Below are 14872 nucleotides of genomic sequence, written 5' to 3'. Positions count from 1 at the left end.
CACTTGCGTGGACCACTGCAGGGGCCTCCCCCTCACTGGTCACCTGTTTCCACCCTCGCCCTGACAGTCTATTTTCCATGCAGCGGCCAGAGGGAGCCTGTTAAATCCTAAATCAGATCACATCCCTCCTCTGCCTACAACCCTCCTTCAGCTGCCTGTTGCTCATAGTAAAAGACAAAGTCCTCGCCCTGGCCTGCCAGACCGCACCCATCTGTACCCCTTGCTTCCCCAACTGGCGTCCTTGCTGTTCCTCACACACACCAGGCACATTCATGCATCAGGGCCTTTGCACTGGCCGATGCCTCTGCCTGGTGTGCCCTTCCTCCACTGGCCATCTGTGTGGCTCACTCCCTCATCTCTTCAGATCTGTGCTCAAGACACTTCTCAGTCACACTTTCCGGGACCGCCTCATTAGACATCAGAAGCTGTCCTAGCAATTTTTTTTTTCAAGTCAGAGTCTCGCTCTGTCACCCAGGAAGGAGTGCAGTGGTGCGATCTCGGCTCACTGCAACCTCTGCCTCCAGGTTCAAGCAATTCTGGTGCCTCAGCCTCCCGAGTAGCTGGGACTACAGGCATGCGCCACCACAGCCAGCTAATTTTTGTATTTTTAGTAGACACGGGGTTTTGCCATGTTGGCCAGGCTGGTCTCAAACTCCTGACCTCAGTGATCCACCTACCTCGGCCTCCCAAAGTGCTGGGATTACAGGCGTGAGCCACTGTGTCCAACCTGCCCCAACAGTTTTTATCTGCATTCCCTCTTTTCCGTGTTTTCTTTTTCTCCAAACCATTTACCAGCCTGTAACATACTTAATATTTTACCTACTTAGTTTTATTTATTTTCTTTCTCTCCCACTAGAATGGCAACTCCACCAACAGGGGTATGCTTATCTCTTTTGCTCAATGCTGTCTCTCCAGTGCCTGGAACAGGGCCTGGCACACAGGTGGTTAACATATGTATTTTAGTTGACTGAATGGTGGAGGGGGGGCAGAAACAGGAAATCTGACCTTGTCCCGCCTAACCTGCCATGAGCTATGCTTCAATTGAGATGATTTGGCTTATTTCTTTATTTATTTTGTGGAGGTGGGTGGTCTCACTATGTTGCCCAGGCTGGTCTCGAATTCTTTGATCTACTAGATCCAAAGGTAGAAAGTGCTAAATACCCTGAGAGTGAGACTAGAGAAGGCTCTTCTGAAAGAGGTAGTATCACCTGGTGCTGGTCCTGGAAGGTCTGATGGGAATAAGAGATCCTGGGATTCTGCGAGGCCCAGGAATGGAGAAAACAGCAGGCAGCAGCTGGAGGAGTGAGAAAAGTTAGGAAAGGATGAAGACAATGGCATCACTGACAAGGAGAAATCTGTCAGGGGCCTCGAATCCCGAGGTGATGACCCTAGATTCGGTGCTCAGAGGCGTCATACCCTGGTCATAGGCCTCCGACCGAACAGCTCAGAGATCTCACACCCTACATAAACACCCATGCATGGCGCCAATACAATAACGAAGACCCCGTATTTATTGAGAGGTTATGCATTTATTAGGCCAGCTTTGATGACATACAGACGTGTAGGTTTGGTCCCAAACCTGTCTTGGGTCCCCCCTCAGCAGGATGTGTGAAGTGCCTAAGTCCTCAGTCTTTGGAGATCTCTGGGCCTGGGTGGGGGTTTGCAGGAAGGAAAGGAGAGGGCGACATCAAGGGGGACAGAATGGAGGAGGTCCAGCCTCCATCACGAGGAGATGTAGTTGGACACCTCAATCAGATTTCTGTCGGGGTCTCGGAAGTAGATGGACATAATAGGCCCTTTTGCCCCTGTTCTGGGGACTGGCCCCTCCTCAATAGGGACATCACAAGCCTGAAGTGGGAAGAAAAGACAAAAGTCGTTCGTCAAAATGTGTGTGTGAGACCAAAATTTAATTCCTTTTTTTTTTTTTTTGTGACAGAGTCTCGCTCTGTCACCCAGGCTGGAGTGCAGTGGTGAGATCTCAGCTCACTGCAACCTCCGCTGCCTCCTAGGCTCAAGCAATTCTCCCACCTCAGCCTCCTGAGTAGCTGGGATTACAGGCGCATGCCACCATGCCCAGCTATTTTTCATAGAGACGAGGTCTTGCTGTGCTGCCCAGGCTGGTCTCGAACTCCTGACCTCAAGTGATCCGCCCGCCTCAGCCTCCTAAAGTGCTGGAATTATAGGCATGAGCCACTGCGCCTGGCCTGTAAAATTTAATTCCTTATAGTGGCCTAGAAGACCTTAGAACACCGCTGTATCTTTCTGACCTCATCTCCTACCATCCTCCCCTCCATCACTCCGTTCCAGCCACTTATCAGCTAGATGGCCTTGGGCACAGTACCTAACTACCCTGTACCTCGATCTCCTCATCTGTAAAATGGGAAGGATGATAGTACCTAGTATTATCTAGTAAGTGGCAGAACCAGAATTCGAACCTAGGCAGTCTGGGTCAATGACCATACTCTTAACCCCTATGCTTAACCCATTTTACTTCCAAACCAGTCTTTTTCACTGACACTTCCCAAAGAAGGAGTCTAGGTTATTTGCACAGAATATATATAAGACCTCAATCCGTGTTCTGCAAAAGGGAAACTAAAACCCCTTTTATTTATTTATTGTAGAGATGGGGCCTTGCTCTGTCACACTGACTAGAATGGAGTGGTGCGATCACAGCTCACTACAGCCTCAACCTGGGCTCAAACGATCCTCCCACCTCTTAGCCTCCCAAGTAGCTGAGACTACAGGCACACACTGCCACGTCTGGCTAATTTTTTTTTGTATTTTATGTAGACACAGGGTCTCGCCATGTTACCCAGGCTGGTCTCAAATTCCTGGGTTCAAGTGATCCTCCCTCCTTGGCCTCCTAAAGCACTGGGATTACAGGCATGAGCCACTGTGCCCCAGCCTTATTTTAATTTTTTAGAGACAGGGTCTTGCTGTATCACCCAGGCTGGAGTGCAGTGGCGTGATCATAGCTCACTGTAGCCTCCACCTCCTGGGCTCAAGTGATCCTCCCACTTCACCCTCTTGAATAGCTAGGATTACGGGCATGCACTACCATGCCTGGCTACTTTGTTTATTTTTTTTAAGAGATGGGATCTCACTATGTTGCCCAGGCTGGTCTGGAACTCCTGGCCCAAATGATCCTCCCACCTCAGCCTCCCAAAGTGCTGGGATTACAGGCGTGAGTGACCGTGCCCAACCAATGCCTCTTCTAGATGACATCATTTTAAGTATTACAGAGACACTGGATTAAATAACAACAAATCAGAAATTATTCCCTCTCCAATCTTCTTTCAGTCCTTCTTTTTACACATAGAAGGTGGATGCTAACAAGTTCTTAGTATCTCTTTAACCACCTGCCATATCTCCCTTTGTAATGTCAGGGCCAGGGAGTACAGGGAACGGAAGTGGCTAGAATCTAATGACATTGTTATGCTTTCATAGCTGTTGGTTTTTACAGTTACTTTTCCTTTATGCCAAGATATAATGGGTTTTTCATGTACTTGGATGAACATTTTCTTTTTATATAAATGTATTTAGGGCTGGGCACGTGGCTCATGCCTGTAATGGCCAGCACTTTGGGAGGCCGAGGTGGGCGGAGCACTTGAGGTCAGGAGTTTGAGACCAGCCTGGCCAACGTGGTGAAACCCTGTCTCTACTAAAACTACAAAAATTAGCCAGGTGTGGTGGCACGCACCTGTAGTACCAGCAACTTGGGAGGCTGAGGCAGGAGAATCGCTTGAACCCAGGAGGTGGAGGTTGCAGTGAGCCGAGATCAAGCCACTATACTACAGCCTGGGTAACAGAGCAAGACTCTGTCTCAAAAAAAAAAAAAAGTATTTCAGTGCATAAATGTAGGTTTGTTTGTTTGTTTGTTTGTTTTACAATGGGAATGCACAGTTTCCTTTTTAAACACATTTATTTACATGAAAGAATTGTCAGTCAAAATAGTACATAACTGTGTGCAGACATTATCTGGTTGTGGTAAAACTTGTTACCTCTCTGGGTCATTCTTCTGTTTTCACTGCGTTTGCAGCAGCTTTTGCAAAAAGAAGAGAAGTCCCACTCACCTTGAGGTGCTGGATCATTTCCTCCAAAGGCACCTCTGTGATCAGACATATGTCCAGGGAGCCAGGAACTGGGTGAGCGGCTTTGGGTTCAAATTCCTTTCCCACCTCGTGGAGGTTAAATTTCTGGTCTCCAAAACACAGTGCTTTCCGGTCGTCCTACTTGGTGGGGAGGGGCAGAGAAAACAGCCTAGAATTAAACCTCCAAGATGAGTGTGAGATGAAGCCTTTCCACCTGTCCCAACAAGGTTTAAAAAAAATAAAAACTAGAATGGGGCTACTACACAACAGCCCTTTGCCCCACCCAAGGCTCATTCCCTAGAGGCAACTGTACGAGTTTATTTCTCCTTGAAATTATTTCCATATCTCCAAATAGTGTTTATACCACTCAAGGCAGAGATAGCAATTTGCCTACCCAGTATACATTTCCCCTTTATTTCTTATAAACACAACAGAAATTTCAGTGTGGTCAGCCGTGTACCCAACTTTAAAAACCTACATTTCCCAGCACGTCCGGAGGCCACGTTAGCCGGACCAGGCAATGAGATGGGGGCAGAGGTGTGGATGGGGCTTCTGGGAACCTCCCAACCCCACTGCGCTGGCCCTTATTGCTCATTCACTTCCTCTTGCTTCCCAGCCACTGCCCATGACCTGACTAACTACCTCTGGACTGGTTGTTCAGTGAAACGAAAAGAAAGCTCTTGTCTTGTTTAACCCACAGTTAGTTAGTTGAGTTTTCTCCTACATGCCTCCAAAGTCCCTAACTGATGCACCACTGTTTGTTTATTTATTTATTATTATTTGAGACAGAGTCTTGCTCTGTTGCCCAGGCTGGAGTGCAGTGGCACCATTTTGGCTTACCGCAACCTCCACATCCCTGGTTCAGGTGATTCTCGTGCCTCAGCCTCTGGAGTAGCTGGGACTACAGGCACACGCCACCATGCCCAGCTAATTTTTATATTTTTAGTAGAGATGGGGTTTTGCTATGTTGGCCAGGCTGGTCTCAAACTCCTGACCTAAGGTGATCTGCCCACCTCAGCCTCCCAAAGTGCTGAGATTACAGGTGTGAGTCACTGTGCCTGGCGTCTTTTTTTTTTTTTTTTTTTTTTTTTTTTTTTTGAGACAGAGTCTTGCTCTGTCGCCCAGCCTTCAGTGCAGTGATCACGGCTCACTGCAGCCTCAACCTCCCAGACTCAAGAGATCCTGCAACCTCAGCCTCTGAGTAGCAGGGACTACAGGCACACCCCACCACGCCTGGCTAATTTTTTTTTATTTTTTGTAGAGACCGGGTCTCCCCGTGTTGCCCAGGCTGGTCTTGAACTCCTGGCTCAAGTGATCCCCGCCTCGGCCTCCCAAAGTGCTGGGATTACAGATGTGAGCCAATGTGCCCGGCTGCACCACTATTTCTTGATTTAGCAACTTGAGATATTTCCTATCACCTCCCTGCTATGATAAATGAAAATTTAGCTCATTCACATTACTATCTCTTCCAATACAATTTGATTATCGTTTTTAGTTTCTCTTTTAGCTCCTTAACAATTTTTAACTAACCCATTTGCATGTTTATTTTGTTTATTTATTTATTTTTTTAAGAGACAGAGTCTCATTCTATCACCCAGGCTGGAATGCAGTGGTGCAATCACAGCTCACTGCAGCCTTGACCTCCTGGCCTCAAACAATCCTCCTGCCTCAGCCTCCTGAGTAGCTGGGATTCCATTACAGGTGCGCACCACCATGCCTGGCTAATTATAAAACTTTTTTTTTTTTTTGTAGAGACAGTAGTCTCAGTATGTTGCCCAGGCTGGACTCCAACTCCTGAGCTCAAGCGATCCTCCTGCCTCATCCTCTCAAAGTGTTGGGATTGCAGGCGTGAGCCACCACGCTTGGCTGCAAGTTTATTTTTGTAGATCAACTACAGATTAACTCACAGCCCTGCCATGTTCTTCATGAATCCTCCCTCTCCTGGACCTCTCAACATGTGCCATTTCTTTTTTTCTTTTTCTATCTCTTTTATATCACTATGAATGATACCACATCCATTCAATCAGAAAATGACTTTATTTCACTTTTTTTTTTTTTTTTTGAGACAGAGTCTCGCTCTGTCACCCAGGCTGGAGTGCAGTGGCGAGATCTCAGCTCACTGCAACCTCCGCCTCCTGAGTTCAAGCAATTCTCCTGCCTCAGCCTCCCGAGTAGCTGGGACTACAGGCGCGAGCCACCATGCTTGGCTAATTTTTGTAGTTTTAGTAGAGATGGGGGTTTCAGCATGTTGTCCAGGCTGGTCTCGAACTCCTGACCTCAAGTGATCCACCCATCTCAGCCTCCCAAAGTGTTGGGATTACAGGCGTGAGCCACCACGTCTGGCCAACTTTATTTAACTTTTGGACTTGAGGATAGTTTGGCTCAGTGTGCAGTTGTAGGTTGCAGCTTATTTTCCCATAGCCTTTTAAATATGTTGCTTCATTGTCTTCCCCAAATGTGGTGTTGCTGTTAAGAAGTCTGATGTTCATCTGCGTTTTATTCTTTGGTTGGTGATACATCCATCTTCCACTACTGCAGCTTTAGGATTTTTCTTAATCCTAATGTTCTGAAATTTCACTCCATTGTGTCCAAGTACAGAGGTTGAGGCATCATACACCTCGTTATCACCATTGGCCCACGCAAGGACTATCTCTTGTTTTATTTATCTTTTTCTGTTCATTATCCATTCCCATCTCCACCTTAGGCAACCATTATAGTGCGTTTGATGTGTATCCTTTGGTTTTCATAAATTGCTGTAAAAAGTGTGTTACTGTTTTATGTGTGTGTATTGTAATGGGTAGCATGCTGTAGACCTGATTGTTTCTTCATTTTTCACTCAGCACGTTCTTTTCAAGACCCGTCCGTGTTGCTGTGTACACATCCAGTCTGATGTTGCATAATACTACATTTCTGCATAAGGTTCCATGTTAGATTTAACATTTTTAGCCAAATAGAAAAAATTGGCCAGGTGTGGTGGCACGTGCCTACAGTCTCAACTACTCAGGAGGGTGAGGCAAGAGAAGCACCTGAGTCTGGGAGGTTGAGGCTGTGGTGAACCGTGATCGCACCAGTATACTCCAGCCTAGGCAACAGAGTGAGACACTGTCTAAAAAAATTTTTCTTCTCCTGTTTGCGATTCCTCGAGCCCTTTCTATTTAAGTTATATGTGTGTGTGGGAGGGGTGTTCATGTGTACTTAATTGTTTTAGAGCGGTTTTAGGTCCACAGCAAAATTGAACAGGAGGTATAGGGATATATACACCTTGCCCCGACATATGCACAGCCTCCCCCACTTCTTTTACTTAGTAATATGCATTTAAGTTTCCTCCATGTCTTTTCATGGATTGATAGTCCATTTATTTTATTTAATTAATTTATCTATTTGAGATGGAGTCTTGCTCTGTCGCCCAGGCTGGAGTGCAATGGTGCAATCTTGGCTCACTGCAACCTCCGCCTCCTGGGTTCATGTGATTCTCCTGCCTCAGCCTCCCGAGTAGCTGGGATTACAGGCGCCCACCACCATGCCTATGTGGGATTATAGGCTGGCCTCAAACTCCTGACCTCAGGTGATCCACGTAATCAGGGATTACAGGCGTGCACCACCATGCACAGCTAATTTTTGTACTTTTAGTAGAGACGGGGTTTCACCATGTTGGCCAGGCTGGCCTCAAACTCCTGACCTCAGGTGATCCACCCGCCTCGGCCTCCCAAAGTGTTGGGATTATAGGCATGAGCCACTGCACCTGGCAGATAATCCATTTGTTTTTATCACTGAATAATATTTCATTGTCTGGATGTGCCACAGTTGATATATCCATTCACTTACTGAAGCACATCTTAGTAAGGCATTTTTTGCTTTCTCTGCATTTACCTCTTTTGAAGTTATTCCAAATTCTCAAGGGTAGTTCAATCTCTGGAAACCTCTTTTTTTTCCCCTTGGATCTGTCTTTCCTGGGGTCTTTCTTACACCTGTTCCAAACTGGACTGATGGTTCTCTAAGTACCTTTCTGGGATCTTCCTCTTGGGATCCATTGTGGCCTGACTTCCATGTCTTCCATATTCCCAGATTCATAGTCATCCAATGTTTTTTTTTTTTTTTTTTTTTTTTGAGATGGAATCTTGCTCTGTCACCCAGGCTGGAGTGCAGTGATGCGATCTCGGCTCACTGCAACCTCTGCCTCCCAAAGTGCTGGGATTACAGGTGTGAGCCACTGTGCCCGGCCACTCCCCCATTTTGATATAGCATAGCCTCAAGTAATTTTCAAAGCAAGTGGGAAATTTTGTAAGACTTCGTATGACTAAGAATGCTTTTATTCTACATTTACATTTTTGTTTGATTTTTTTTGATACAGTCTTGCTCTGTCACTCAGACTAGAGTGCTGTAGTGCAATCTCGGCTCACTGCAACCTCTGCCTCCCAGGCTCAAGCAATTCTCATGCCTCAGCCTCCCAAGTAGCTGGGATTACAGGCGTGCACCACCATGCACAGCTAATTTTTGTACTTTTAGTAGAGATGGGGTTTTGCCATGTTGGCCAGGCTGGTCTCAAACTCCTGACCTGAAGTGATCCGCCCACCTCGGCCTCCCAAAGTGCTGGGATTACAGGCATGAGCCACCGCACCTGGCCCCTACATTTACCTTTGGTTAATAGTTTGGTTGGACATAGAATTCTAGGTGGAAAATTTTCCCCTCAGAATCTTGAAGGTGTCCTTTTATCTTTTGGTCTCTGGTCTCTTGGAAAATCTGATATTTGTTTGTTTTTTTTTCCTTTGTAGATAATCTACTTTTTAATCTCTATGAAAGCTCTTAGGATCTACTTTTTCAGTTTGATGTTCTATAATTTTAGAAGGATCCATGTTAAGTGTCAACATGCTGGATACTTGGTTAACCTTTTCCATGTAGAGACTGCAAAGTTATCTTGCATTGTTTCTATGATAATTTCCTCCTCTCTTTTTTCTCCATTCTCTCTCTGGAAGTCCAAATATTCAGTTTGGAATCTCCTCTATTGATCTCTTTATATTTTCTCTCAGATTTCCTGTGGTTTTCCTTTTAAAGTTAAGTTATATGTTAAAGTGTTATCAACAAATTTTAGCCCACCTGAATTTTGGCATTTGGGGAAGTGCTTACCTTAAAAGTCATGACCTCCATGCCCAGGATCTTGGAATAAAACATGGTGGTGTCTTTGATGCTCTTCACCGTCATCACGATGTGGTCAAGTCTACAGATAAGACATGGGGGAGGGGTCTGACTGCTGTCCCTCCATGACTAAAAAAAGAAAAAAAAGTCAGAAGAGACCACATTGCCACTTGTCAACGCCTGTGTTTTCTTCTGCTCACCTCCCCCTACCTCCCCAATTACACTACTTCCTCCTCACCCCCTTCCAAGGGGAAAGGCCTGAGAGAATACTTACTGGTAGAGTCTTACTGCCCATGTGTGGATTCATGAGAGCCCACGTGTCTGCCATGACCACTTTCCACTGTTTCCTTGTTTCCTTTTCTTTTCTTTTCTTTTTTTTTTTTTTTGAGACAGAGTCTCACTCTTTTGCCCAGGCTGGAGTGCAGTGGCACAATCTCACCTCACTGCAACCTCCGCCTCCCAGCTTCAAGCGATTCTCCTGCTTCAGCCCCCTGAGTAGCTGGTACTACAGGTGTGTGTCACCACGCCCAGCTAATTTTTGTATTTTTAGTAGAGACGGGGTTTCACTATGTTGGTCAGGCTGGTCTTAAACTCAAACTCCTGACCTCAAGTGATCTGCCTGCCTCGGCCTCCCAGAGTGCTGGGATTACAGGGGTGAGCCACTGCACCCAGCCTTCTTGTTCCCTTTCTCCTCTTCCAGAAGTGAAGATTAGGGGAGTGGAGACCAAGACAATGCCCTCCCCTGTTTCCCCCTAAATAGAATTCATCTCTTTTCCAAGAAGTGACAAGACACAGAGGAGGCCCAGTCCTGTGAATTGGCCAATTTTACCCAGCCCCCTCCTTTCCCATTCTGCAGCTTCAGTCACAGAGAACAAGACAAGAAGGGGGCATCTCAGAAGAAATGAAGGTTTCTGGGCGTGCGTGTTTACAGATCCACCTTGACACCCAGAGGGAGGACCACTCCCCAACCTTCCACTTTCCCGCCCTCAGCATACTTCCCATCAGATCTTTCTCTTGACTTGAATTATTTAGTAATTTGAATATTTATAGTATCTCTGCTACAGGATTATAAAGCACCTGTGGTCTGGCACTATAGGCAATGGAGTATAATGCTTAAAAGAATAGATTCTAGTAGTGGCACCTGTAATCTCAGCACTTTGGAAGGCTGAGGCAGATAGATCCCTTGAACCTAGGAGTTTGAGATCAGCCTAGGCAACACAGTGAGACCCTGTATCTACAAAAAAATATGAAAATTAGCTAGGTTGGGGGGCGCTCACGTGTAGTTCTGGTTACTTGGGGGCCTGGGGTGGGAGGATCACTTGAGCCTGGGAGGCGGAGGTTGCAATGAGCTATGATCACTCAACCGGACTCCTGGGTGACAGAGCAAGACTGTGTCTAAAAAAAAAAAAAAAAAGAAGATTCTGGAGCCAGATTGACATTTAAATAATTTATCTAATTTCTCTGTGCCTTGGTTTCCCCTTCTATAAAATGAGCATGATTTTATACATATAGGATTCTTGTGAGAGTTTTTAAAAAGTACTGTTTTTAAGGGCATAGAACAATGCCTGATACATATCAAGTGCTATAAAAGGATTGATGATGATGATGATGTGTGGTCATCTTGTTAAAATCTAGACTCCAGTTACAATGACACCCTATCTCTACAGCCTCATCCATTGCTCTTGAACTCCAATCTACACTGTCCTTTAGCCTGTTCCTCATAAGGACCACCCTTGTACCTTTCATTTATGGGCCTTTGCAGATGGTAATGCCTGTCTCCCTGACTAGAATGTAAGCTTCATAAGAGCAGGGACTTCTGTCTGTTTTGTTCCCCACTCTTTCCCAAACAACTAGTTCAATCATATTTGTTCAATAAATAAATATCTACTGCAACAACTAGGGACAGTGCTTGGCACAAAGTCTGACTAATTTCTATTCTGTTCGATTCGATTCCATTGGATTCCATTCTATTCTGTTCTACCCTTTGCTATTTTATTATTTTCTATTCCACTGCGTTTAGTTCCACTGAAACCAGCCCATTTTAAACAATTGATTTCACTGAGCTCCAGCTAAAAAAAATCCTGTACCATTCTATTTTCCTGAGTGGAGGAGGCATTAGCAAAGTTGCTGAGTTTTGCTCTCCCGGTGGATACAAAAGATCCACATGGACATAGGAACTGCAGAAAGAGAAAATGACCGACATTTTGGCTCCATTGAAAATAAAGTCATATGTTGAAATAAATTTTATTAACTTTCTTTTTTAATTCCCTTTTTGAGACAGGGTCTTGCTTTGTTGCCCAGCCTGGAGCATGGTGGCATGATCACAGCTCACTGCAGCCTCAACCTCCTGGACTCAAGCAATCCTCCTACTTCAGCCTCCCTAGTAGCTGGGATTACAGGTGTGTGCCACCATGCCCAACTATTTTTTGTTTTCTTTTTTCTTTTTTTTTGTAGAGGTGAGGGCTCACTATGTTTCCCAGGCTGGTCTTGAATTCCTGGGCTCAAGCAATCCTCCCTCCTCAGCCTCCCAGAGTGTTGGGGTTACAGGCATGAGCCACTGCACCCAGCCCTTATTAACCTTCTAACATCTGTAGAATCTGTCACAATACCCCATTTACATTCCTGATATTGGCAATCCATATATTTTCTTAATTTCTCGAGAGAAAATAGACATTGCTAGTATTTTATTAATCTGTTCAAAGAATCAACTTTTAACATTGTTGGCTTTATTGTATCTTTGCTTTCTATTTCACCAGTTTCTGCTGTTATAATTTCCTTCCTTCTACTTTCTTAGGTTCCACTTGCCATTCTTTTCCCAGTTTCTTGATAGGGAAGCTCAGGTCATTGATTTTCAACTTTTCTACTTTTCTGATCTGTGCATTTAGAACTATAGATTTCCTCTAAGCACTGCTTTGGCCACATCTGCATCATTTTGATAGTCTGTTAGAAATAAACTCCACCTATTCCTCCCATTATTCTATTCTTCCCTGCCAGCTTAGATTCACTCCCCAGATCCTGCTTTGCAGACTCGGAGCTCCATCCTTGCAAATTCAAGGACGAGCAGGGATGGTTGTCTTCAATAACAGGAAGGCCAGCGTAGCTCAGAACCCAAGAGTGAGTGAGAGATAAGTGGGAGGGCAAGGCAGGGTCTGGATCCTGCAGACTCTTGGAGGTGAAGTTACAAAGCCTGCTTTATAAAATGATGATCAAGACATAGTCATCACACAAAGGACTGGGTGCAGTGGCTCACGTCTGTAATCCTAGCACTTTGGGAGGCCAAGGTGGGTGGATTACATGAGGTCAGGAGTTTGAGACCAGCCTGGCCTACATGGTGAAATCCTGTCTCTATTAAAAATACAAAAATTAGCTGGGCATGGTGACGTGCACCTGTAATCCCCTACTCGGGAGGCTGAGGCAGGAGAATCGCTTGAACCTGGGAGGCAGAGGTTGCAGTGACCTGAGATTGCACCACTGCACTCCACCCTGGGGGACAAGAGCAAACCTCGGTCTCAAAAAAAAAAAAAAAAAAGACACAGTAATCACACAAGGCTTACTGTGTGCCAAGCCCCGTTTTACACACTCTACAAAAATATAATCCATTTTATTTCTCACCACAGCATATAAAATCCCTATAGTCAGAGTGCCCGGAACACCATGTCCTTCCTCCTTTGGCCTCCTCTACAGGGAAGTGTTCTGTCTTCCTACAGGGTCCTCTTCAAGGTCCCCTTCAGGTTGCCAGGAGCCTCTGAATTCCTCTCCTAAAGCTCAAGGTCAGCGCTGTGTTTCCTAGCCTCTCTCCACATGGCCCTAATCATGACAGCTTTGGGGGCACCCTGCGTGAGCCACCTTTGTATCTCTCCACCTGTCCCTGGCTAAACTGGGGGAGGAGCCAGCCCTCAGCCCCGGCCCAGCCCTGCACACCTGAGCACAGGGCCCTCCATGGCTTAGAGCCGGGCCTTTCCATGGGCCTCTGCTGCCCTCTGCTTGTCTCTGAAAGAGAAAGGGAGAGAGGAGGACAGGAAATGGGAGCCCGCAGAGAAGGGAAACAGGTTACTAGACCAGCTTCAGTGCCAACACCCTTGCCCCAGGTCCCCAGGGGCCATCTTGTTCACCTGTTTCTCCAAAGTCCTGCCCCACATCTTGACTGGCAGCCTGGAGGGCAGATGGCGCAGCATGGCAGGGTAGGCGTCTTTGCCCAGGGTCCTCCCGACAATCCTCTGGCTCAGCGCCTGGAGATCAAGGGGCAGGAATGGGAGGGCACAGGCTGAGGACTGTGGGAGGTGACACAGGTAGGTGGTGCAAATGGAAGGACTTTAACATTAAATTCAGGGCCTCAAAATTGAAAGCTTAAGGTGGATGTGTGTAAGGGATTACTTCTTGTTAACACTGAAGGCTGAGTGCGGTGGTTCATGCCTGTAATCCCAGCACTTTGGGAGGACAAGGCACGTGGATCACCTGAGGTCAGGATTTCGAGACCAGCCTGGACAACATGGCAAAACCCTATCTTTACTAAAAATACAAAACATTAGCCAGGCATGGTGGCGGGCGCCTGTAATCCCAGCTACTTGGGAGGCTGAGGCAGGAGAATCGCGTGAATCCGGGAGACGGAGGTTGCAGTGAGCCGAGATGGCGCCATTGCATTTCAGCCTGGGTGACAGAGCAAGACTCCATCTCAATAATAATAATACTGAAAAACCACCAAGTATTAAGGGGATCTTTATTCTAGCGTGTGATGCCTCTGGTCTACTTAGGGGTATGTCTCCAAAGTGTGAGATCTGTGAGCTGTTTGAGAGTGTGTGTCAGGGGTATGAAGTTGTGAGCTATCTGAGTTAGAGTATGACTCCTCTGACCCATTAGGTGTCTGTTTCCAAGCCAAGATCCCTGAACTCTTAAGAGTTCTGAGCCCCTTGGCCAAGCACGGTGGCTCACGCCTGTAATCCCAGCACTTTGGGAGGCCAAGGTGGACGGATTACTTGAGGCTGGGAGTTCGAGACCAGCCTGGCCAACATGGTAAAGCTCCATCTCTACTAAAAATACAAAAATTACCCAGGCATGGTGGTGTGCACCTGTAGTCCCAGCTATTCAGGAGCCTGAGGCAGGAGAATAGTTTGAACCCGGGAGGCGGAGGTTGCAGTGAGCCGAGATCGCGCCATTGCACTCCAGCCTGGGTGACAGAGTGAGACTCTGTTTAAAAAAAAAAAAAAGTTCTGAGCCCCAGGGTGTGATGTTCCTGAATTATTTTGGGGGATGAGTTTTGGGGGATGAGATTTGCAGTCTTCCTCCTCCTCCCCACTCACCCTTCACTCACCCTCACCTTCCGCTGCTGAGAGTCAGAGAACATTAATCAGCCCAGTTGCTGTTCACTTTACCCTGAGCAGAACTCCCCCATCTCCCTTACAGGTTACTTGTCTGGCCCCTGGAGCATGTGAGTTTGAGATTTTTGTTTCTAGTTACCCCCAACACAAACACTTTGTGTTGTGGATATTGTTTTGTTTTTGTTTTTTTTGAGACAGTGTCTCACTTTGTCACCCATGCTGGAGCCCACTGGCGCCATGATGGCTCAGTGCAGCCTCAAACTCCTGGGCTCAAGGGATCCTCCTGCCTCAGCCTCCTGGGTAGCTGGGACTATAGGTGTGTGTCACCACGCC

At 46.4% G+C, this 14872-nt stretch overlaps 1 protein-coding gene across 2 annotated transcripts; it reads right to left on the bottom strand.

The window, feature by feature from the left end:
* Positions 1-1509: 1509 nt before the first annotated feature.
* Positions 1510-13470, bottom strand: GLOD5 (glyoxalase domain containing 5). Of its 2 annotated transcripts, XM_016944320.3 has the most exons (5): positions 13337-13470; positions 13146-13214; positions 9216-9353; positions 4074-4229; positions 1510-1848 (listed from the first exon to the last, which is right to left on the bottom strand). In XM_016944320.3, the coding sequence occupies exons 1-5, from the start codon at positions 13397-13399 to the stop codon at positions 1723-1725; spliced, it is 552 nt and encodes a 183-aa protein (XP_016799809.1). In that variant the 5' UTR covers positions 13400-13470; the 3' UTR covers positions 1510-1722. The 2 variants fall into 2 exon arrangements, with proteins under 2 accessions (XP_016799809.1, XP_016799810.1); XM_016944321.4 differs by lacking the exon at positions 13146-13214 and having other exon boundaries at positions 13337-13467.
* Between the last annotated feature and the right edge of the window lie 1402 nt (positions 13471-14872).

The sequence above is a fragment of the Pan troglodytes genome, chromosome X (genome assembly GCF_028858775.2).
Source record: "Pan troglodytes isolate AG18354 chromosome X, NHGRI_mPanTro3-v2.0_pri, whole genome shotgun sequence".
Taxonomy (NCBI): Eukaryota; Metazoa; Chordata; class Mammalia; order Primates; family Hominidae; genus Pan; species Pan troglodytes.
Note: the sequence above shows the minus strand (reverse complement) of the source record. Positions and strands in the feature narration are given on the sequence as shown.